General features: G+C 50.9%; 2 protein-coding genes and 1 long non-coding RNA gene across 10 annotated transcripts in view; 2 read left to right on the top strand and 1 right to left on the bottom strand.

Annotated features, from left to right (window-relative positions):
- MNT (MAX network transcriptional repressor) overlaps positions 1 to 9606 on the top strand; it is a 34751-nt gene extending 25145 nt beyond the window's left edge. For both annotated transcript variants that reach the window (XM_032707377.1, XM_032707379.1), the window contains exons 5-6: positions 6396 to 6588; positions 8051 to 9606. In XM_032707377.1, the coding sequence (XP_032563268.1) occupies positions 6396 to 6588; positions 8051 to 8757 (900 nt within the window). In that variant the 3' untranslated portion in view covers positions 8758 to 9606. The remainder of the gene's footprint in view (positions 1 to 6395; positions 6589 to 8050) is intronic.
- Positions 9607 to 17705: 8099 nt separating this feature from the next.
- Positions 17706 to 24110, bottom strand: part of SGSM2 (small G protein signaling modulator 2) — a 42178-nt gene continuing 35773 nt past the window's right edge. For 4 of the 7 annotated variants that reach the window (XM_032707277.1, XM_032707281.1, XM_032707276.1 and 1 more), the window contains 6 exons: positions 23346 to 23470; positions 22428 to 22510; positions 21878 to 21987; positions 21286 to 21382; positions 20343 to 20510; positions 17706 to 19075 (listed from right to left, as the gene is read on the bottom strand). In XM_032707277.1, the coding sequence (XP_032563168.1) occupies positions 18987 to 19075; positions 20343 to 20510; positions 21286 to 21382; positions 21878 to 21987; positions 22428 to 22510; positions 23346 to 23470 (672 nt within the window). In that variant the 3' untranslated portion in view covers positions 17706 to 18986. The remainder of the gene's footprint in view (positions 19076 to 20342; positions 20511 to 21285; positions 21383 to 21877; positions 21988 to 22427; positions 22511 to 23345; positions 23471 to 24110) is intronic. The other 3 variants (XM_032707279.1, XM_032707282.1, XM_032707278.1) reach the window with 1 other exon arrangement.
- On the top strand, positions 19607 to 24075 carry LOC116796577. Its single transcript, XR_004360419.1, has 3 exons — positions 19607 to 20134; positions 21759 to 21818; positions 23976 to 24075. It is a non-coding gene; the product is annotated as an uncharacterized LOC116796577 (long non-coding RNA).

The following is a 24110-nucleotide window of genomic DNA, read 5'->3' as shown; positions in this document are numbered from 1 at the left end:
ATGAAACTTAACACCAAGTCATTGCAAATCATACTTCAATTCTTTTAATTTGAATTTCCTTTATCCTTGGTAATCATATTAAGGCATAAACCAGATCTGCTGAACTGCTGGCACCCAGTGTGGGTCCAGTGATTGGCCTGGGCATGGCTCTGCTTCTCCCTGCTTTGTTGTATCCTGTGTTCCAGTTGATTGCTGCCTTTTTTTGTTGGTTATTTTTTTTCTGAATTTATTCTTTATCTTCCTCGTTTGGATTCTTCCTCCCCTCTGCCCCAGTGACTGTTTGTACTTTGTCCAGAGCGTGGCGCGTCAGGAGGCAGGCTCTGCCAGGCCACGCAAACAGCCACGTTCCAGCTCTAGTTCTGATCACAGATTATGGCCCAATGTCTCTTTTTATCAGGGGCCTGAAGTGCATTTCTCAGAGTGAAATGATAAATGTAAATACCGACGCGTGTTCTCATTTCCCGTGATCGCTCTGCTCCAGGCACATTTTCTGTTCTGGGAGGTATTTCTGTCTGGGTGTTCATCCCTGCCCTTGCCACCAGGTTGAGCAGTGATGGGTGGTGCCCACCCTGCCCAGCCCCACTCCCCTAGGACCTGCTGGCAGCAGGTGCAGCACCTGCAGCAGGTGATGTTCCCTGCACTGCCCGTGCCTGTGTGGGGTGAGCTCAGATGTTCCCTGCACTGCCCATGCCTGTGTGGGGTGAGCTCAGATGTTCCCTGCACTGCCCGTGCCCGTGTGGGGTGAGCTCAGATGTTCCCTGCACTGCCCGTGCCCGTGTGGGGTGAGCTCAGATGTTCCCTGCACTGCCCGTGCCCGTGTGGGGTGAGCTCCCCTCCCGGAACACGGCAGCTCCTTGGCTGAGCACACGGAGTAGCCGGGTCACGAGGTCCTGGCAAACACCCCTGACCCCGCTGCGGGTGCTGGGCGTTGTATGGACAGGGAGCGAGGAACTGTGTTTCACCTTGCAGGCTTTGTTTTGGTTTTGCTGCTGGTGTGAAGTTTGAGATCTTAGGAGGCTGAAACCAGGGCATGAACAGCAGGAGCCTGAAGTCCTTGTCTGTGCCTCCCCTCAGCACACAGACTCTCCCCTCTCCTGGTTCACTGGGGGCTGGTCACGGCGGGACCCTCGCCCCGTTCCCCCAGTGCTGAGCATGGTCCTGCCATGACTCGGGGCTTTGGGTTGAGCCCGTTGTGATTTTGCCTCGTGTCTGAGGAAAGCCAGACCATGGTCCTGTGGTGCAGCAGAGCTGCAGTGGGCTGTAGCTGCAGTGGGCTGTAGCTGCAGTGGGCTGTAGCTGCGGGTGGTGACTGTGGCTGGGCGGTGACGTCGCTCTGCGGTGCTGCCCTTGTGTCCAACCTGTATTTTCCCATTGTCAGTGGTACCAGACCAGCACATCCGGCACTGCTGCGGGATCTCGGCTGGGAGAGCTAGCGGAGTGGAGCAGTTGCCATGGAAACCATGGCTTTGGTTCCTGTGGCAACCAGCCGGGGTTCCTCATGGCTGCTTCCTGCAGACCAAGGGGCTGGTTGGCATCAGCAGGAACAGGGGTCCAGGGGGTCTGGGAGGTCTGCGGTGCAGGAGCAGGCAGTCACTGCAGAGTGTGGGGACACCAGCCTGATGCCAGGGAAACTGGCTCCTGGTTTTCCCACTTTCCTGGGCTCTGCTCCATCGCAGCAGGTCGGATGGGGTTGGGGCGAGTGGTTGTTGTAGGAACTCCACAGACAGTTTAGTATGATTCAAAACTGATAGAACCAGTGGCAAACCCTGGAGTCCTACAGGTGACTGTGATGTCTTGGCAGCTGGAGCTGTTTAGGTTCTGTTTGGGGCTGTGTGGGGATGGCCGGTTCCAGCATCCCTCTGGTCCTGGTTGGGATGTTTGTGGAGTCAGGCTGGTGGGTGCTCCTGCTGTGGATCTGCTGCACCATGACAGTCCCTGCAAGGATAAGATCTTTTTCTTAGTGTTCAGATTTTTTCCCATTGCATATAGGAATCAAAGCTCCATGTGGCAGTGGAGAGCCTGCCTGTCTGGGTGTGGTCTGTGCTGGAGGTCCTGCAGGTGGGATGGCAGCTCAGGACCCCCCAGGTCCAGCAGCTCCACTCTGTGGCACCAGCTGTGATCCCCAGAGCAAAGAGTTAAACAATCTGGCTTGAAATTGCAAATCACTCTCCTGATTGCTCATTGATAGGGGTTTTCAGTCAGTGAATGCTGTGTAAGAAAAGGTAACAACTGAAATATGCTTTGGAAAAGCTGGTAATTGAAAGTGTGTTCTTAAATTGCTAATATAATGTTTATGAGGGGAGCTTTATAATAAGGCCTTTCAGATTTCACTAATGCCAACCACAGGGCCAGCAGCATTCCTGGGGCAGGCACAGGGAAGGCGTTTAGAGGCATTATTTCCAGTCTTGACATAAGAGTGAGCCATTTAATGACAGACAGACAGCTATAAAATGGAGAATTCTTTGCAGTGACAAATGACAGACATCAACTCTCTTCACCAGAGCCAGCAGCTCAGTTGCAGAACTTTGGAAGCATCAAAAGCCATGGATGGATTCACAGGAATATGAGGAAATCCATGATTTCTTCCTGGGGTAGCTCAGCTTCCCCCTCAACAGGGTCAGGGTTTACTGACTTACAGGTGATGCTCATGTGGAATGTTTAGAGGTGTGTAGAAGTGAAAAATAAGAGTTCTAAAGTTGTAGCTTCTGTAGGTTCCTCACTCTGCAGAGTAAGAGTTGCCTGGACAACCGGGGTTCCCAATTGCTTAACAGGAGAAAGAGAAATGTCACAGTGATTGCGGCACAGCCGTGAGGAGGAGGGTCTGTGCTGGAGCCTGGTGCTTGCAGAGAGCAGGCTGGGGTGGGCTGGACTCCTCTGCTCCACAGAACTGGCACTGCCGTGGTGCACGTGAGCTGTGCTCAGTCAGGTGTCACCCCAGTGCCCTGTGCCAACAGCACAGAGCTGCCAGGGGATGCCTGGCCTTCCTCGGGCTCCACAGCTCCCGGGGCCAGCCCGGCCTCGCCGCTCTGGAGAAGTGGGAAAACACAAATGCAGGTAACTTAGGTGACCTTTCCACCATGAAGAAACAGGGTCAGTATTTCATGAGCCAGGTTAAGCATGTGTCCTTCAGGATCTTAGCAGGCATCTTAAGTGTCATCCCAGGTGCCAGCACCAGACCTGACCCCTCACCATGGCCCTTCCTGGCGGCTGTGGAGGCGGGTCAGACAGCAGCTCCTGCCCTGCAGCTGCTCCAGGTCTCTCTGCCTTAATGAAGTTTCACACCTTGTAGGACAGGTGGTCGGGCATTTGTAAGAATTCCTTTTATCAAAATGTAACTCTCAATGATTGTGTTGTTTGTAGTTTCAGGGACCCCTCTGCCCATTTCAGCACTAATGTTATGTGCCCTTTCTGTTGGAAAATCCCAAAGGCTTGTATCTCAGAAAACTATGTGTGATTACTTCTTATTTCAAAGCTGCTGTGATTGAGTTGCATAGGATCCATGGTGATGGTGCTGACAGAAATTCCTGTTTTAGAAAAAACATCCTGGGGGTCAGTGGGTGTCTCTAAAGGTGTTTGTTGTGCCGGGGCAGGTCGGTGACCGCAGTCCCAATGACCGAAGTTTGGCTGTCGCTGTGGACTTCACTGACTGATGGGAAATCCTGGCACCTGATGTGGGCAGGATGATTTGCAGAAGATAGTCTGTTGTGAGGGAGATGCCAGAGAGCATCTGTTCCCGGGGCTGCCCGTCAGAGGGACACGGGAGACGCTCAGCCTCCTTCTTCCATACTGGCTGCAGTGGGAAGAAATACAAAGGCAGGAGGGTCTCTGCTCCCTGTCCCTCAGTGAGTGCCCATTTCTGCAGAGAGGCCAGGGCCATTCCTGCTCCCAGACTCAGCTCCCAGTGCAGGCACACACCCAGTCCCTGTGGAGCTGGGAAGGGGCTGCATCCACATGTACCCGCAGAGAGCAGGGCAGTGCTCGGAGGGAGCTGCAGGAGGGGCAGGAAGGCTCTGGTTAATTACACCCAGTTCATTATTAGGCCAGAGCAGCTCAGCCTGGAGATCCGTCTTTACCAAGTGAGCCCCAGTGAATTGCATCCCAGAATAGTTTTTGAAAGATTACCGGTGCCAGCAGGGATTCCAGCCCATCTGCTCCTCCAGCCTCCCTGGCAGCTCCCCTTGGAGAACGCCCAGCCGGGAGTGAGCCCTGGCAGGAGGGAGGGGCAGCCGGGAGCCAGTGCCTGCTCAGGGGCCAGGGCTGCCTGTGCTGAGGGAGGCAGAGCCCGTGGGGCCAGGCTTGGACCAGAGCCACATCCCAACGCCTTTGGAGTGCCTGGAGAGCAACAGAGTGAGCTCCCTGGCTCTGTTTGCTGGGAGACTCCTCCTGGTGCTTCCTAAGGGTTTGCCCGCCTTCCCAGTAATTAAAAGTTTATAACTAATTACCAGCTGCCCTGCTCATATCTCGTAGTTATGCTTTCCCCATGCTGGGAGTCTCCTCTCGAAGCAGGGAGTGAAGCCAAATCTGATCTGCTTGAATATGCGTGTGCTGTGCCCGCTGCAGGCGCCAAGGCTGCGGGGATTTTGTGCTCACTCCTCCTGGAGAGCTGTTCCTGTTCTGTCCTCCCGTGCCCTGCAGCTGTGGGGAGATGCTGCAGAGTGGGGTTGGGCTCATGTCTGCACCGCAGGTTTAGCCTCAGCCTTTCTCCTACTTGCCTCTTTCCCGATCACACAGTGAGGGGGAAGACACTGAGACAAGCTATCTTCTTGCGTATTTAAACCTGAGCAGGAGTGTGCACTTTCCTCATTGCTCCCTGTCCCACCTACACCCCTTTCCCAGGGGATCAGAGCACAACCGAGTGTTTTCTGGGTCAGGCAAAATGCTTTGGCTGCACTTGGTTGGAAAAGAAACTTTAAAACTAGTCTGTGGATTTGGGCCTCAGCCATGTGGGAATCTCCAGGCTACAGGTCAGGGTTGGTGCAGAGCCAGGACACCGGGAGTCCCCGTCCTCCCTTTCCTGCCATCCCTATGACCCCCTCCCTGTGGTGGGCTGCAGGTCTGCTGGGCTTGCCCAGGACAGGACTATGTGAGTTGGCTTCTGCCGCTTGCTTTGGTTTGGAAAGCAGCGTGAGGGAGAGAACTGCCCCCTTTGCCTGAAAACCCTCTGTTTTGAGGGGCTTTTAGCTGAGCTGAAGGCAACCGGGCCGGGAGGCAGAGGAACTGTCTCTGTTGACACACCTGCAGTGGTTGTGCCCTGCTAACACACTTTGCTTGGCTGTTTTAAAAATACTTCCTTTATTGTTATTACCAGGACAAAGGTAGCGGCAGGAGCTGCCCTAGTCTGTGTGTCAGCTTAGGCTGCATTAAAGACCTGGCTGAACAGGCTTTAAAGTCCTTCCCAGCAACCTTCTGGTCTACGTCAGCAGAACCACTGAAAGGCATGAGGTCACATTCTGATTGCACTTGTCCTGGAGAACCTTAGAGAGAAATAAAGAGCACGTGTTCAGAAGACCATGAGCCTGGTCCTCTGCCAGCTGTGGGGTTTGCTTTTGAGCTCAGTGCTTGCCAGCAGTGAGGGAACAGGAGCATCTGTGCAGGCTCTGTGTGGCTGGTATTTTCAGGAGTGTGTGTGGGATTTAAATTCCCAGTGGTGAAACTTAACTTCTGAAAATGGACAGTCTATATGTGGTTTTACAGATTTCACTTATTTTGTCTGTTTTATGCATACAGTAAGTGCTGCCCTGGGCTGGGGGCTGGTTCTCTGTGCTGTGACTGTGCAGTGCCACACTGCTGGCTGAACTCATCGACGTGTACTTCGGTGAAGACGAGCTGTTGCTTTCTGCTGCCTTCTCCTTGGCTGATCCCCCTCCAGTCTGTGTGGTTTATATTTCCCAGCAGTACTGTGGGGAATCTCTCTGTACTGTGCTGACTGACGAGCAGCTCCCATGCCGACGGACACTTCCAGTGCCGAGGGGGCATTAGCAGGAAAGGAGAACATACACAGTTCCTTCGTGTCTGACCTCAGGATTTCTCTGTGATGCAGGGGGTTGTTGGCTCTTCACCATCTCTCCTAGGTCAGGAGCTCTTGGTGTGATGTGTGTTGCTCAGAAGCTCATCAGTACTTGTGCTTTTCCTTTCCTTAGAGTTTCAGATTTTGAGGCTCATCAGTTTTCCCTCAGCAGGCAGAAAGCATTTGGCCAGAGCAGCCCTTCAGGTGCCAGCTCCTGTCCTTCTCTTTCTGCCTGAATTTGGCAGGTGTAAATGTAGCTGGACACGTTTTACACCAGCATAACTGGCAATATAAGAAAATTAGCTGTGGACATGGGAGTGACCAGGTTAGTGCAGACTACTCTTGTCTTTGTTCATGTTATATTTCTTTTTCTTCCTGCTGTTTTTAGACTTTAAAGAGGAAGGAAAAAGAATATGAACATGAGATGGAGCGGCTGGCGAGAGAGAAGATCGCTACCCAGCAGCGACTGGCAGAGCTGAAGAACGAGTTGAGCCAGTGGATGGACATCTTGGAGATTGACAGAATTGTTCGACAGACAGTTCAGCCAGAGGATGACCAGGCATCTACCTCGACAGCATCAGGTACCCATAGTTTTTCTCTCCTTGTAATCACCGCAGAAGGTCACTGACACAGTTACGTAGGGGTGGTGGGGATCTTCCTTTGACAGCGTCAGGGTTTCTTTGCATTCAGAATAAAGTAAAAGGCTTTTGAGTGTTGCTAATGATTGATATTGGTTAATAACACATTGCTGCTCATGGAAGTAAACTGAAATTTGTGCATCAATGTCAGGTAGATACAAAGTGCAGGTTTGCACTTCCGACCTGCCACTTCCTCACGTGGAGATAAATCCCTGTTTTCCAAACTTAGATTTCCCCTTACACAGCTTTGCAGCCCTGCTCATTAGAAGTGGACATCCTTATGTATTTGTGTGGATATGAGAGGGTGTTCAGCACATAGAGAAGAAGGATTTGGTACCAGAGCACTTAAACAACTTAAGGAGCCTTCACGTTGCATGAGAAGGATTCACAGTGAAGATGAAATGACACTAATGGATATCTGCCGTGCAGTTCCCAGTGAGAAGTTCCTGTGAGATAGGAGAGTGCACGCTTTCCTCCACACCAGGGATCTGCAGCAGGAGGAGTAGGCAGTCTGTGGATGTAGAGCTTTACAGAGATGTGGAGGCTGTAGCGGTGCGGAACCGTTCACAGCAGCTCCCTCAAACCAGCATTTGCTCTTGGCACTGCAGGCACATGATACCATGAGTTCCAGGAAGGGAAAATCTGAGGTTTCTGGTTTGTTCAGGCTTGTTTTCAGGATTATCACCTCTGAACATACAGACAGGTGTAGGCTGGTGGAAGTCAGGAGTAGCAGGGCTTTGTCGTTAGGAGTGTTGGCCGTTCCCTCTACAGTGGCCTGTGCCGAAAGCCACCGTGTCAAGTTGCTGCAAACCAGAGCTTGTGAAGGGGAAGTATCTTCCCTGGTTCCTGCTGCTTCTGTATCTTCTGGGATTTTTATTCTCTGCTGCATGGCTGGCTCTAGAGCAGGCAGTGCAGGGTGTTTGTGCTGGCTCTGCAGGGCCAGCATGTTCCTGCTTTGCTTCATTAGTTCCTTCACTGGACAAAAGTCCATTTCCCAGAACTACATGAGGGACTTGCTACCATACTTCTCCATTGCTGTTTCCTTCTTGCTCTGGGAGCAGAAAGGGTGGTGCCAATCAGTGGAACAACTGGCCAAGAAAGGAAACCCTGTTCCTCTTCCCAGAAGGAGCCACTTCAGCCCAGACAGAGGTCAGCCAGGTGCTTTCTGTCAGCCTCTACTCACAGTGGTCCCCGTGCCTGCCCAGCGAGACCTCTTGGCCTGTTGGGAGCACCGCGCTCCAGCTGGAGCTTGGGGCTGTCACGCCCGCTTGGCTCCAGGTCCTTGGCCCACAGCAGTGAGAAGAGGCCGTGCCGTGCCATTGTGCTGCCCTTCAGGGAGGCTTGTTGGTCCAGTTCATGCTCTGCTTGCTTTTTTATGGGAGTTTCTTCCTCTCGTGTTTTCCAGAGGGTGAAGACAACATCGATGAAGACATGGAAGATGACAGGCCAGTGAACTCATTACCAAAACTTACCCAGCGCCAGCACCCAGAGCTGCTGAAAGCTGTCCCCCCGAATGCTGCTCCCCCCCTGCCCGCGGTCCTGCCCCCTCACCTCTCCATCCAGCAGAAGCCCCACGCCCAGCCCCCCCTCCAGACACAGGCACTGGTCCCGCCGCAGGCGATCGTCCCTGCACAGACTCACATCGTGGCGGCCTCGACCGTGCAATCGACTGTTATCGCCCACACGGCCACCACCCACGCCTCGGTCATCCAGACTGTCAACCACGTCATTCAGGGTCCACAGACCAAGCACATTGCTCACATTGCACCTTCCACGTCCAGCCCCGTGCAACTCACCACTGCTGCTCAGCCCATCGGCCACATCACTGTGCACCCCGCCACCATCAACCACATGGCCCACCTGGGCCCGCAGCTGCCCCTCTACCCCCAGCCCGTGGCCGTCAGCCAGCCCGTCGTGAGCCACATCGCTCACACCATCTCGCACCAGCAAGTGAACGGCACCGCGAGCCTGGGCCAGCCGGCGGTGATGGCCAAGCCGGCCGTGGGAACCCAGGTGGTGCATCACCCGCAGCTGGTGGGGCAGACGGTCCTGAACCCGGTGACTATGGTGACCATGCCCTCGTTCCCGGTGAGCACACTGAAGCTGGCCTAGAGGGGACGGGCCGACGGCAAGGTCTTTGCTGGGAACCTTTCCTAAGGAAACTCCATACATTCCAACCACGTCCGACTCGGCAGGAGGGAGGCACAGGAATGCTGGGCTGGGCTGGGCTGGGCTGGGCTGTGCTCAGCTGCCCAGGGCCCAGCCTGGGGACAGTGCCCAGCCTGGGGACAGTGCCCAGCCTGGGGACAGTGCCCACCCTGCCAACGGGGACGGGGACGGGGCTGCTCCGCGCTCGGATTGGCTGATCTGAGAAACTGCAGAGACAGTTGTTCATGGTGATTTTTTTTCCTTTTATGTGTAATGAGTGAACTATGGGTATGATGTTCTTAAGACTTTAATTTTGCCCTCTTATGTGTTGCTTCTTTGTAGAATAAAAATTGCTGATCTCTTTATCGAGACATTGCGTAGAATGGGAAAAAAAATCATAGAAGTCTATATTTATATATATGTGTGTATGTGTGTGTATATATATGTACATACATATATATATAAATATAACATTTGAAGGCCTTTTGTAAGGTTGATTATTTTGCAGGATTATGAGACAAAATTCATTTTTGGAGGAAGAAGATAGAGTGTCCTCTCTAAACAAGAAACTTTAAGATAGATGGTTTGGTGGACCAGGGTACCTCTATAGTGACAAAAAAACCCCAACAACAAACCACAAGTCAAACCATTTTAAAGGTATTTCCCATCAATATATTACATTTCAAAAACCATCTAAAATCACTGTGACTTGTTATGGCATTTTAAGGAAATTCTCTGTCCTGTCTAATAAAAGGAAAAAGAATACACAACCAGACTTCATTTGTTGCCGTTTTATAAATGACTTGATTTTTATAGCTATGTCAAAAAAACCCTGTTTTTTATTATTTTAATGGTTGACAATGCTTTGTTTGGATGTTTTGGGGGTTTTGGTTTTTGTCTGGCTTGGTTTGCTGATGCAGTAATTGATTTTGTAGATGTCTGTGCACGGCACAGCCCTGGTCAGGGTCTCTCCTGCCAGTCCAAGCCCCCAGGTTTCTCGGGTTCGTTGTTGGGCAGAGGCAGATACTTTGTGCTGGCAGCTTGCTGGGTGTTCCTGTGGCCTGGTGGGTGGAACCTGGGACAAGAAGACCAAGAGAAATGTTGTGGATTTGCTGCGTGGGTTAATGTTGTTTGTTAGTTTGTTCTGACCTGACCACGCTTTGCTGTTGGGGTCAGTGGGTTCAGAAAGGGATAAATGGGGATGTGGTTCCCTTCCAGAGCGCAGGCAGCTTTGGCAGCTTTGTTCCTTTTGGGGGGTAAACAATCTCTCCTTGTGCAGGATAAGGGTTTGCTGCAGGAGATCAGTGTGAGAGCTCGTGCCTGACAGTGGGATGTGCACCAAAGAACCCTCATCCTCTGGGACCCTCCTGTTACCCCTTCCTGGTGATAGGGGCAGGACCTCTCTGAGGTCAGTGGCAAATCCTGTGGAGCCAGGAGAGGAGGAATGCTCTGCTAGTACCTGCCAGCCTGCCCGGGAGGCTGCTTAGGATGTGTTTTGTTGCTGGCTGAATGTTCTGGTCCTTGCACCATGTGTGTAGTCACTGCTGTGAATGATCTCCATTCTGTCTTCCTCTCTTTTTAAAGTAAGTGTTCCACAGTCCTTACTGCAGGCAAAATTCCTGCTGTAGCCAGTGACTGTTCTCCTTGGGACAGGATGGGAGGGTGGTCCCAGCATCTGCCCAGGAGCTTTGGGAGAGGAGGAGGTAAGGAGGGCTGAGCCCTCACACCTCACTGTGCTGCCTGCAGTGTGTGGGTGAGGTCCTCTCTAGGAAAGCAGGATCTGTAGTCTGTCCAAAGACATGTTGACTCCAGCAGCACTTTTGCCTTGTTGAGGACTGGTGTGAAAAGTGTCAGGGGTTAAAGTGAGAACACTTGCCTGTTCCATACCTTCCCTGGTTGAAACTGGTCTGGAGGCAGGAGAAATGACTGCAGAGGTCAGGGGTCATTGTGCCTTCTGAGCAGGTCTGGCTGGGAATTGCGTGACCTCTGTTTGTGAAGCCCCAGTTGCTCCACAGTTACCTCTTGTTTTATTTTTTATTTGCATCCTTGAGTCCAGAAAGCTCTTAGCTGTGCTACCAGCACAGCTCCTGCAGAACAGACGAATCTTAAAGGATTTCTTATCCTGAAACCACATCTAAGCAGATGATTTGTTCTCATTCCAGTGCACTGTTAACACTGGGAGGTTCCCAGAGTCGCCAGGGTTTGGTCATCCCTTGTCCATGCAGGTGCTTTCCCACAGAGGCTGTTATGTGCCAATATTTGGAAGATGAGTGTTGGGTATCGGGGCAGTTGCTCCTCATCAGAAACTCAAGACCAAGTGTTTGCAGCAGGGTCATCTCCCTTCTCAGGGGACTGTGTGGCTTTGCCTTCTGCAGCAGTGTTGGGAGTGAGGACATGCCTTTCTGCCTTTCTTTACTGTTCTGACATCACAAAATAACAAAATCTCGTTGTTGAAGGAGAAGGAGTGGGATTTTGTACAGGGCTGAGTGCAGGAGTTGGTTTAGAGGGAGGAGCAGCCCTGCCCTGCCCAGTCCTGCATCTTGGCCAGTTTTTCTCTCCCCCTGGAGTTGTGCCACGCTGTGTGTCTGATCCCCTTCATGGGTGTTGAGCTCCCCTTCAGGAACAACCTGTCCCCCTTGGTCAGCCCATGAGCTGCTTTGGATGTCTTGGGTCCTCCCATTCTCATCTGCCTTTTTCAGGGCTACCAGAAACATTTCTTTGGAGCTTTTTCTTTTTTTTTTTTTTTAAAGTCAGCAAATTTCCTTCTCTTCTCTGTGAAAAAGAGCAGCCACAACCCTTCCTTCTTTCCCCACCTCTGTCATTCCTGCTCAGAAAATTCAGATTTACACTGATGCTCTTAGAAGTCCTGTTCAGTACTGTATGACAAGGGGCACTTAAAGAATGTCTCTCCTCCTTTGATATATGTTTTCCCTATGGAGAAAGCTATATATAAATGTATATGTACACTTGGGGATTCAGAAGATCTAATTTGTCCCCCCAAAAAATCAATAAATAGAAAGTTTAGAAGAAATCTTTTCTGTTGTTGAATAATGTTAGTTTTTTGTAACCATACTATAGAAACAATAGAAAGTGGGTTTTCTACATAGTAGTTTGAGAGGATTTTCTGTTCTGTCAGGCCTGGCTTGGAGCCTGTTGGTCAGTGGAGACCAGGGCAGGTGCCCTTGCAGCCCACACACTCCCCACGCTTCGTGTCCCACTGCCAACAGCCAAAATGTGATCAGGATCTGGGTCTGTGCTTGGAGCTCAGCTGGCACAGCCAGGTGTGTTGGAGGGTGAGCAGACCTGTGCAAGCAGAACCCCTCAGGTGTCTGAGGTGACAGAGGGAACTCTGGTGCTGCCCCAGCTGGGGAGCAGCTGTGGGAGCCCCACGGCTGCCAAAGCCACTTTCCATCTCACCTCCCAAGGAACTGCAGGCAGAGGGGAATGAACCCAAACTGCTACTTGAAAATGCTCTTGAAAAGAGCTCTTAATGCTGACACTTTAGATACAGGAATGTATTCCTGACGTCACCAAGAACAATTAGCCAGAACTGTGTAGTTTAGCTTAGGAAGGGAAATGACCCCATTTCCCACGTTCTCTGCAGTCACTTGAGTGGGATCTGAGAAGCAGCAGGTTGTGTGTCCCTGGGGGCACGGGGGGGAAGAAGGGGGCAGCTGGTGGCACATTGGGCAATCAGGGCTGGAGCCAAACTGCTGCTGTCGGGCCTTTTTGTGCACATGTGTGTGTGTGTGAGTGCCCGTGTGTCTGTCTGTGCTGGGGCTGAGTGCTGGGTGTTGAAGGCCAGAAGGGCTCTGGTGTCACCACTGGGCTCCTGGCCAGTGGCATGGTCGGGTTTTGGTTTCTTGGGCAGAGCTGGACAGAGGGGATGGCCCTTGCAGAGGCTTCTGCTCTCTGACAGTCGCACACGGTGTGTCCAGGGAGGAGCATTTCTCATCTCACAAGCGGGGCCAGCCTGGGCCGCTGCTGCTGTTGGGCTCCTTGTCTCCTTTTTGTTGTTTTACTTCAAAGTGGCCTTCTGTAACAAAAGAAGAAAAGAAACAAAAAAATGCCTTTGGGTGGTCTCGGTGAGGTGTCGGTGTCGGTGTGGTTGTCCGTGCGCACGCCTGGTAGGTTCCTGTAGACATGCAATGCAAGGCTTATCGTGTCTGGTTTTTGTGTGTGGCCTGTGTCTCCTTGGACTGGTTTGCATCCTGAGGAAGTTTTTTGCATTTAAAGAAAAAAAACGAGTGGGAACTGTTGGGGTTGGGTGGGTATGAGGGGGCCCCCCTGTGCTGGGGGCAGGGGAGGTGTCCTTGCCTGGTGCTTGTTTGGCCCCTTTGCTTTCTGTGATGTGTGGAGTGTCCCCAGAGGGGTGAGTGGCCTCGGCCAGATGAACCAGGTGACCTCTGCTCACCTGAGCAGGACATTGTCTCAGCCTGTCAGCATTTAGGCACTTCCTTAATTAGCTTAATTAGATAAGTGGCTGCCCTGAGCTGGGACTTGGCTGCTGTACAGCTCTTGGAACTGGTGTGGAGGTGAGCTCTGAGTACTTGCAGCTGAGGCTCCTCCAAGACTTGGCATCTGTTTCTTTCTGAACGGTTATTATTTTGATTCTAAAAGCTCTTGGGATAGGAGAGGAAAAAGTTCATACTTATGGCCTGGTTTCCATTCCTTGTTACCATTTTGGACAGATTAAAATGGTTTATATCACTGTCTTTAGGTTATTTCCTTCCTGAGTCAAACATCAGTTATTAGGAGCAGAAGGAAAATACTCTGTGGATAGTCAGTCATGGCTTCTTTCTGTCCCAGTTATACAGAACTTCATAATCCAAATTTGAACTATTAAAATACCAGCCCGAGCCCAGCACTGGGTGGGCACAGTCTTGGCAAAGGTTGTGTTTGGCTTTTCCCACGCTGGCTCACTCCTCACCTGGGGCTGCTGAACAGCAAAGGAAGACCCTGGTGGCCTCCGTCCTGTGCCAGCAGCACGGGGACAGGGCTGTTCTGTGCTGGGGTTTGCTGGCAACTGGCCCTGGGATGCCATTGTGCTCCTCATCAGGACTGCATGGCTGGTCCTGCTGTAGCTCTGGATGGGGCCTGTTTTTCACCCCTTTCCTTGTGCTGTGAATAGGAATTCGAGTATGAAGGAGCACAGGTGTGGGATGCAGAGCCACCAGGGCTGGCTGGGGGGGGTGGCTCACCTCTATCAGGTCTTGCTGTCAGGGAAGTGTCCCAGCCCATCTCTGTGCTGGGATTTTCCCTGGCTGGCTGGCAGGAACGTCCTCCCCACGTGTTGCTGTGGCAGGCACGGGCTGTGCTGGCAGTGCTGCTGCTCCGGGCCGGCCACCGGGAACGCTCCGGCCTGAGCCCGGCTGGCCACCAGCCCGAGGGCCGTGTGCTGCCAGAGGGACCCCAGTGTGCTGCCAGAGGGACCCCAGTGGGATCCCAGTGTGCTGCCAGAGGGACCCCAGTGGGATCCCAGTGTGCTGCCAGAGGGACCCCAGTGGGATCCCAGTGTGCTGCCAGAGGGACCCCAGTGGGATCCCAGTGTGCTGCCAGAGGGACCCCAGTGTGCTGCCAGCGGGATCCCGCTGCCAGTGCCTTACAGATAAGCCTTAACAACCTGAGCCAAAAGTGTGGGGGTGCTTGACAGAGTGAGAAATCAGGGACTGACTGCACCATCCAACAATTTACTGGTGTCTGGTCAGGCCCCCAGCCTGGGCATTACCCCATGAGGAGCCATGGTGGGAGCAGGTCCCCCCACTCTGTCACTGCATGTGACCTCCCTCCCTCCTGGCTAAAGCATTTATTTATTTATTTTCTCCTGCTGCACTCCCACATTAGGAATGTGTCACTGGAGCTGCTGATTGTGAGCCCAGTCGCTGCCATTGCTGGCCCAGAGCCCCATCCCTCCCCTGCCCTTCACAGGAGCCCCAGGGTTGTGCTCACCTGGGCAGGTGCAGTCTGTGTTTACAGTGAGGACGTGTCACTGTGTTACCAATTTACTGACTGAATATTGACAAACTAGACTGTAAAGATTTTTATGTGTTTGGATACATCTGCTATGTGAAAAAGCAACTAATTTTGTACATATTGTATTTTTACTATTCAGCTGTACAATACTGGCTCTTCATGCTCCAGAATTTAGGTATCCAACATGAATGATATCCATGTAATAAGCACTTGCCTGAAATAAATATAAAACTAAAATAAACATGCACTGAAATCCGAAACAGGATTCTGCATTTGCCTCCCTGTGCTTTGCATGCAGATGCACACCTTGTTTGTAATTTCCCAAGAGCAAAGCCTTCCCTCCCTCTGGAGCCATTGCTGCCATTCCAGGTGTGTGTCACAGATCCATGGGCTGGAGCTCCGGGGACTGTGTCTGGATCAGGCTGGGGGGAAGCAAAGTCTTTGCAGCCTCTGGAACCTGTAAAAACTTGGGAAATTGTGCCCAGACACCTGCCCTTGTGCTGAGCCAGGAAGACTCGGGCCCAGCTGGAGCCCATCCCAGCCCTGCCGTGGGGTCCCTCCGGAGCAGGAACACCCGTCAGAGCAGCGTCTGCCCGTGGCTGTCAGGTGAGGCTCCCTCCCCCTGGGGACTGTGCTGGGCACCCACCACCACAGTGGGACTGTCCCAGCCCCCGTGGGCAGCCAGGCCCTGGTTGGGGTGTCCGTTCTCTGCAGTGGGTGGGGGATCTGCAGGGCCAGGGATGGGCTGTGCAGCCCGGCCAGAGCTGCCTCACTGTAACTCTTCTCTCCTGCAGATGCTGAAGGTGGAGTCCCAGGTTTTCCCAGTCCCTTGTCTCCAGGACATGGATGCAGTGCCTGGTCAGCCAGAGCAGGGCAAGTCAAACCCTCCCGGTGGCACTGGGGGCAGCAGGTCAGGGGCAGGGGGTGGTGGGGCTGGGTTGGTCCCCCCGGGTGGGCTCAGCTGTGGGGCAGAGGGGCTGGGGAGGGGGCGGGACCACCACGGGTCTAAACAGCTTTAAAAGCTACTGAGACTTTGCAGAGGGAACGGTGGGGGACAGTAAGAGGGAAGAACGTTCTGCAGACAAGAGCCAGCAGTAACCCCAGCTGTGGTGCCCGTGTCCCCTGCCCACCCCAGTCACACCATGCAGATGGGTGAAGGCAGAGGACACAAGGGCACTGGAAGATTATTTAGGCCAACATGTCTTTGGATGCACTTCATAAAGGGCTGATCCTCGTTTATAGGGATAAATACCTGATTAGCAGCTGTAATGAGCAGTGGCTGAGGGATGGCTGCACCCACCCTACATTTGTTGGGCTTTTTTTATACAGGAATGGGGAAACACTCCATTATTCCCCAGGGACCCACCTCCAGGCAGAGCTATCCAGCCTAAAAAAGAAAAAAAAACCCCAGAAAATTGCTGCAAAAACTGCCAGTAGCAGCAAAGCAGGCAGGTGAGACTGAGGGACTGTTCCTGCTGCAGAGGAGCCACAGGAGGAGCTTAAGAGGTTTGACAGGGGACTGGCAGTGATGGAGGATGTTCTCTCAAGCCCAGCAGCTCAGCTGGATTCAGTGCAGCTGCAGCACAGTCAGGCCTAAAACTGGAGGATGGAACTTTTTAACACTTGCAATAGGGCTGGTTCTGCCCCTGGGCTGGGGTGCCTCAGGCTTGGCTGGTGCTGCTGGGTGCTGTGTGTCACTTAAAGCTGCCCTTAAAGTCATCTAAGGGACCTCAGGAGTCCACTTGGTGGTGACCTACTTGCTGCCTTTAGCACTACAGCCCATGCAGCTTGTCAGAGAAATGTTAATTACATCTCTCCCTCTCTTCCCAGCCTTGTTCTTAGGACTCCCTGTTCTGTTGCTGAAATCACCTTGGGGGAGAGCAGTGCTTCCAAAGAGCTCCACCAGGATGCCTTGATGATAAGTATTTATTCATATGTTACATTTAAACATAAATAATTGAGTGATAAAGAGAATAGTTTGCTCCCAACAAAAATAAATAATACACGACATTGATAAAATCCAATCAAACAGAATGTTGTAACAAATACAGTGAAGTTTGCAGACTGGGTTTGTGTCAAACATCTGTACAGAACATTCCCAACGTACCAAAGGAAAATAGTGCAGTTTTATCTGTACATCCATCACTCCTCAGGCTCTGGGAGTTGGAGGTTTTCTCACTCTTAAAAAATACTATTTCAGTTTTCAGGTGAACAAACTGAATCCTTCAGACACACCTGAAGCGTTGTCGGGGCCGTGATTGGGCACAGCTGGAGCTCGGGGGGGCTCAGCCCCACCACAGACCCTCGGGACCTTCTCCTGCTGTGACTCCCGGGGTGCTGCCCTGGGGGTTCCTGCCCTGCAGCCTCAGCAGTGCCTGGCACAGAGCCCTGACCATGTGCTCTGCCAACACCAGTGAGGGGGCCTTGGGCTGGGGGTTCTTCACCTTCCCCTCAAATTCTGCAAGACCAGTTTAAGGGAGGCCTTGGCTACTGAGCTCAGCACTGGGGGTCCGTTTTTTCCCTTTGCACACCATTATTGACCATTTTCATTTTCAGGTCCAGCAGAGCACAAGGGTGCCCCCAGCTTGGGTAGCCACCAGAGCAGGGTTACTGGAGCAAATCCTTCCCATCGATATTTGAATCATCAAACAATAATTTTAATCCCTACCCCACTTTTTGCTAAAATCTAATTTTTAAAAGCTCCTGTGAGCAGATGTAAGTCATGTAAACTGAGCAACCTGGCCTGGAGAAGGTGTCCCTGCCCATGGCAGGGGGTTTGACTGGGACCAGCCCAAACCGTGCCATGAAGAGCACACAGACCTGTTCATGGAAACACAGCTGTGTAACTGGCTGCTCTGAAGGATAAAAAAACCCAAAAAAGCAGAAACACAAAAATTCAGATTCAAAGTCGTGTGTTTTTTTTTTTTTCAAAGGTTCTAATGGCAAAGGGGGGAACACTTTGGAATACTTGAAGTGCTTAAGCAAAGTCCCAAGTTCTGGGAGCAGGGTCACATACATCCATGGAACCTGCAGCAAGAACCTGCTCCCTCCCTCTGGCTGACCAGGATACACTTTCACTTGGCAACAACATGCAGCTGGGGAGGGCAGGCAGAGCACAGGTGAACTGTACAGTGTGATGAGGAGGAGGCCCCACAGCCAGGACCTGCTCCCTGGGCAAGAGGCCGGGCAGGAGGGATGGGCACAGACCATCCAGGGCACATGGACGTGGGACAGCTCCACCCCAGCACGAGCCCCTTCACCTGGCAAGGGTCATCCTGCCCATGGACACCAGCACCTGGTTTGTATTTGCAGGATCCCACGGAGATTCCTCCCAGAAAGCTCTGCAGAGCAGGGAGGAGGAGGAGGAGGAGGAGGAGGAGGAGGAGTGGGCAGTAAGTGATCTGAAGGAGGCTCTGTACCATGGGAGCTGAATCCATGGCTCTGCACAGCACAGAGCAGGAGCTGCCAACGTGAGCAGGGACCTGTCTGGGCTGAACCTGCTCACCTGAACAACAGGAGGCAGGTCCTGGCAGCTGGAAAGGGTGGCAAGGTCAGTTGCAAAGCAAAACGAAGGCAGGTCTGTGTGGGCCATGAAGACTGAGCAGTGTGAGCCAGTCAGCCAAGGCTAAACTGGTGTTTTAGCTAATGAGCTCATCACTGCTCCCATGAACTGTGTTATTTAGTTTAAGGCCATTCTCCCAGCTAGGAATCTTATCGCCTTCAGTACAAAATCAAATGTTTTAGCAACATGAGCTCAGACACATTGTCTTCCATGTTCAAGGCAAAGACAGTGAGTCCAGGACCATGCTCCTCCCAGGACCCAATTCAACACCTGTGACACTGGATCCAGCCCTGCCTCCATGGAAGCTCCTGGCAGAGCACAAGACGTGCATCCAGGCTTTAAAGGTGCAGTAAGTCAAAATAAAAATGTTCCAGAATGTCAGATCCCCCCTCTTAACATCACAGAGATGTAGATAGATGTCTTCTGGAGAGGGAAACAGAGAATGCAAAAAGATTTTGTCTAGAAATACAAAGTGAGTGTAACAAGGACTATCAAACACCAACCTCATCTGGTGAAGGGAAAGTTCTGGTTTTAAAAGTCTGTTACAAATCTCCTCGCTATTTATTACATTACATGGAAGATGCAATTAAAACACCATTTGGAATTACAGTGCAAGGAATGCTCCCTCTGATGGCTCCCAGGGACAGTCTGTCCACGGTCACTTGTTCTCAATCAGTGTCTGCACTTTGTAGACCAGGTCTCTCGCTATCCTCAGGATCTCTGCAGCATCGTGGTGCTCGGCCATTTCTGCAACACACACGGACACACTGAGCTGGCAGCAGCACAACCTTCCTGCCCTGGCACTGATATTCGTGTAGCATTACCATTGATTAATTAGCATAATAAGAAATAACCACAAAGCATCATAGGGGGTTGGGAGAGTTTAAGACAGAAGAAGGGGATGAATCCCTTGTGTTGCAGCTCCTGGCACAGAGATCTGATCCCTCCAGTGTCAGGTCTCTCCCTGCAGAAATCCCAGTGCCCTGTGCCCGGCCTGGGAGCTGAGGAACAGGGAGCTGAGGAATGTACAGCTGCACTCCACGGGAGCAGGGCTCCTCTCCAGGCAGGACTATTGCTGGGTGGGTGGGACTCAGATGATAAATGCAGGTAAGAAGGGCTGTGTGTCCCTGGAGCAAGGGCCATAGTTCCACATGCAGACATGGCCACTGCAGTGGTCACAAAGCAGTTCTCAACAGCCCCGAATCCTCAGCTCCACAATAAACATTTCATTCAGCTTAAGGCAGTACTGGGGGGTTGTTTGGGGGGGATTTTGAGGAAAGCTTTGGAATAAGAGTGGCTGAGGCAAAAACAAAACCAAATTTGGGGCTTCTGCAACAGATGGCTGAAAGCCACAGCACTGATAATACAGTAAATTACTGTGATTACACAATTGCTTCCAAACCTTTTAAAAGGTTTAGAAACCCTAATAGGAAGCCCTGGTTTAGGACCAACTTCCATTCTCAGCCAGGAAGAGACCTTGCTCTGGCAGAACATTTCCTGCTCTGGCACTGGGTGGTGGCTGCTCCAGCAGGGAATCACCCATGGAAGTGGCTTGGGATGTTCTCCATGAACAGTTGTTGACATGTTCCAGCTTCAGCAGGGTCAGGCCCTGTGAACACAAACCGCTCTGGCAAGCCTAAAACCTTGGAGAGACTTTACAAAAAAATGAAGCAACGTTTCAGCACCTCCTGTGAAGCCAAGAGTGAAGAGTCATCACAGCAAAACTTCTGAACAGAAATTGTGAAGTTTGTTTTGTGGTAAAAATCCCCACTGCCACGGAAGAAGTGACCACCAGCCATGGCCTAGGTAGGCCTGAAAACACTGGTGTTTGTGTGTGCCAAGGCAGAGCTTCAGGAAGCACAGGAACACTTGGGCTCATCATTTACACAAAGGAGTGAGAGACTCAGAGCTTAAAATGAGCAGGGGCTTGTCACAACTGCAAGAATGCACCATGACAGTCTGAGAAAGGGAGAAGGAGCAAAGGCTTGTTATTTTTTATCAAAATAGCTCTTACCATTAAAAAACTTGATGATATCAGTGAAGTCCATGTTGTTATCACGGATAATCTCACGATAAACTTCCACAAGTGCTAAGGCAATGAAAAGGACAAAATGTTCTGAAGAGATGTGCTTTGCTGCCCAAATAACTTCCCACACTGTAAATACATCCTCGTACAACAATTCTGAATGGGAATAAACATTACAAGAGCATCTGATTATTCACACTGACCATGGCCCCCTCTCTCACTAATGTCTACAGGCCTCAGGCAGACAGAACAGACCCTGACAACTCCTCCTGCTCCTCTCCCCCTCCTCCAGCCAGCTCCTGTCACTTGTGCACATAAGGCACAGAATTGGCTTAAAAGTACAAATCCCAAAGCCTGGAGGTGTGGGGGTGCAGAGCCAAGCCCAGAAAGGTGCCTGAACCGCAGTGACCATGTGAGAGCAGCCCAGGAGCTCTCCTGGGTTACAGGACAGGCTGCAGATGTCAATGTGTATCCAGGCAGATCTCGGCTGTGCAGCAGGGCTGTCAGCACTAACACTGCTGGAGTGTGCCTGTGCAGGGATCATGGGATCCAAGGGTGCTCCCACAGGATACAGAGCACCTCACTCAGAGTACAACAGCTCAGCCATAGCTGCTCCTTTTCATCACAAGGATTAGACAGGAGGTATCAAAGTTTACAGAGCAGTGGGATCACCTTGGGATCACCTTGAGCAAACAGGCATTTGCACTGGGCAGAAACGTGGCTTTAATCACATCATCAGGAATTTTCAGCACCCCTTTCTAAGCCTGGACTCCATTCCAGTGCTGTTTCATCTCAGAGCTGCATTAGCTTTCCTGGCTACAAACTCCCCTGTGATCCCAGCTGTCACTCACCACCCCGACAGACACTCACACCAAAACTGAGCTGTTACAGTTCTACACAACTCTAAATTACAGGCACAGAACATTATTACCTCTTTTAAAGTCAAGCAGGAACCAGCGATAGCAGAAGTAAAAGTGAGTGTAATCTCCATTTTGGTGCATCAATTCAAAAAGCTCTGAGTCCAGAATCTAGAATGGAAAATGTCAGCTGTCAGGATCTGGTCTGAAAGTAGCCAAGGTCAGAGGTGCTGGAGTCTGGTTAAAACTCCTGCCCTGCTCCTCATGCCCTGCTCTGTGGTCAGAACAGCTGCTGGCACAGGCACAGCCTTTTCCTGAGTGTGCCAACCTGTGACTTGTGTGCCTGGGCAGGGCTGAGGTGAGGAGTCCCTGCTGTGCACAGATGGGGTGACACAGTCAATCCTCACCATCACTTTAAAGGTCCAAGCAGCCACATGAAGATCCTACAGATTTTCAACAAATGCCAAACTTTCATCTCCCCCTCCCCACTTCTGCTCTCTGGCTGTAACTCTGCAAACCCATTTACCACAGCTCTCCTCCTCCCCAGCTCTGAAGTCCCAGATGGAATCCCAGTCACTGGAGCTCCTGGCCTTCACTGTGGCATCAGGTGAGTCCTGAGCCTCTGCCACAGCCTTGTCCTCTTTCAAAAACAATCCAACCACTCACCTGGATCAGGGAGCGCATGTTGGCAAAGTGTGTGTCCATAGCACCTCCATTGGGAAAGTTCTGGCTCATCCTCTTCATCAGGTGGCTGAAGCAGCTGTAGGCCAGCTGATCTGCAGGGACAACACAGACACTCAGTGCTGCAGGGACTTGAACCAAAATAACACACTGCAGGGCCTGGGAAAAACAGGATCTTCCCCTTTGCTGTTCCCTAATCCCAGGATTTAGATGAAACAGAGGTTGGTACCTGACTCTGGACCATTTTTATTCATTAAGTTTCAAAGAACCCAGCCTGCAGTTGACTTTTCAGCTTCAGCAACTGCCAGAACACAGTAATTTTACTAAATTGAGTAATATTTAATCTGGAAGTCAGTAAGTGAACAGGGCAGCCCTGAGATACTAATGTCAGCCATCTCAACAACAGCCACAGGTGGAGAAAAGACAAAACAGAGAAAACAGCCCTGGTTAAGGCAGAAACTCCTTCTGAAACAGCATTTCTAAGGGAAGACCTCACTACGGATACCAACATGTCCCAAAGGAAAAGCCTTCCTACCATTGTCAAGGATAACCATCAAAGGAGCCAGGAGGTCACACATGCCTTGGACATAACCAACTTCTAGGTGCTCCCAGACATAGCTGTGGAAAGAAGAAATCCTTATATTGAAGGATGATTCCATATGTGAGATCAAATCCTAAGGAGCTGCTGAAGATGTGAGTCTCAGAACTTTCTGACACCTCCCATCCCAGAGCATTTCACAGCCCTTTACTGTTTGCTGCCTCGACAGAGAGGTCAGCCCTCACACACACAGCTTGCATCTCAGTGGTTTGGGAAAAAACAGCTGACAAAGGCTCAACAATCTATGGAAAAAGCTCAGATTTGTTAAAGGTACCTGGGCTTTTGCATTTTTTTTTCTTTTTTCCACTAAGTGGAATTTTGCTGTCTTTTCTGACTGCTAAAGTCTATGACACTTTCTGCTTTAAGGGTGTGTAGCTGAACCACCTTCACTGCAATTTGTATTCCCAGAAGGGAAAACAACTTTCTGTTGTTTCCAGCTGCTGTCAGTGGTCAGACAGTGGTTTGACTTTGGTTGGATTTGTAGAGATGGGCTTTCTGTCTACTTACACATGTCCCTTAGCACTGTATGGACCTGGGCACAGTTGCTGTCACCTTCACAGCACACTCTCAGAGCATGGATGTATTATCCTGATCAGGAGAAACCCAAACCTCTTAGGACATTCAGAGGATAGTTCTCTAAAACAGGGTCTGCCTCTGGTGAGAATCTTCTCAAGCTTGCATTCCAGACTTGGACCTGTGCTCTAAGCTGCCCTCCTGCAGCTCCTTCTTACAAGTTCTTTTAAGTTCATTAGTGAGAATTTTTGTAGACTGTTATTTGCATATTATTATAGTTTATAGATTAGTTTATGGATTCTGACATAAATGTGAAAGTGGTGGGCTTTACAAGTTCATTACCTGCACATGACATTTCGGAGCTTCTCCAGGTTCTCAGCAGTAAAATACCAGTAATTCCGGTCACATCTCTGGACATCTTTATCAATTCTGTGCAAATTTAAGGCAACAGTGTCCAATAACTCTATCTAGAAAAGAGAAGTTTTAGTCAGATCTGCTGAGTTTAGAGCATTCCCAGGACTTTGTGCAGATTTGCTCTGAGAATCACCAAACCAAAACCAGTACAATTACACTCTGGGCAGATGAGGACATCAAAATGCTCGATTACTGTCAAAAATGCCAAGTAAAACACATTTGTTTTCACTGAAAAATGTGCCAAGCCTGTCCTACTTCCAGATGGTTATATCCAGCTAAACAACTTCAGCAGAGAGAGACAAAGGCTGAGCTGCTAATCTGTTGACTGCAACAGTAATAGAGGTGGTGGCATCTTGAATATAGATTTAAGTTGTGGTTCAGTTTGATTAAATGTGGGGTTTAGCTTGAATTAAATGACACTGGAATCTTACAAGCGGTATGTTGTCCACCCCCCCAGCCCCTGGAAAATTTTAATTGCTAGAAATGTGCCACTTGTTTGTCTTGCCCTCCCACTTAAAAAAATGACAAATTTTTCTTGCTGTCTTATTTCAAATCTAGCTCAAAATCCAGATGAAAAGATTTGGATGCAAAAACCCTCAGTTATCATCCCACCAGCTGTAGTTCTAGTTGGGCATTGTCTGTCATTAAATCCTATCTGAAAAAGTACAAGTCTTTGCTAGAAAAGCAATTCTG

Source organism: Chiroxiphia lanceolata, chromosome 20 (assembly GCF_009829145.1).
Source record: "Chiroxiphia lanceolata isolate bChiLan1 chromosome 20, bChiLan1.pri, whole genome shotgun sequence".
Taxonomy (NCBI): domain Eukaryota; kingdom Metazoa; phylum Chordata; class Aves; order Passeriformes; family Pipridae; genus Chiroxiphia; species Chiroxiphia lanceolata.
The sequence above is the reverse complement of the archived record's forward strand: the minus strand, read 5'-3'. Positions and strand labels throughout refer to the sequence as shown.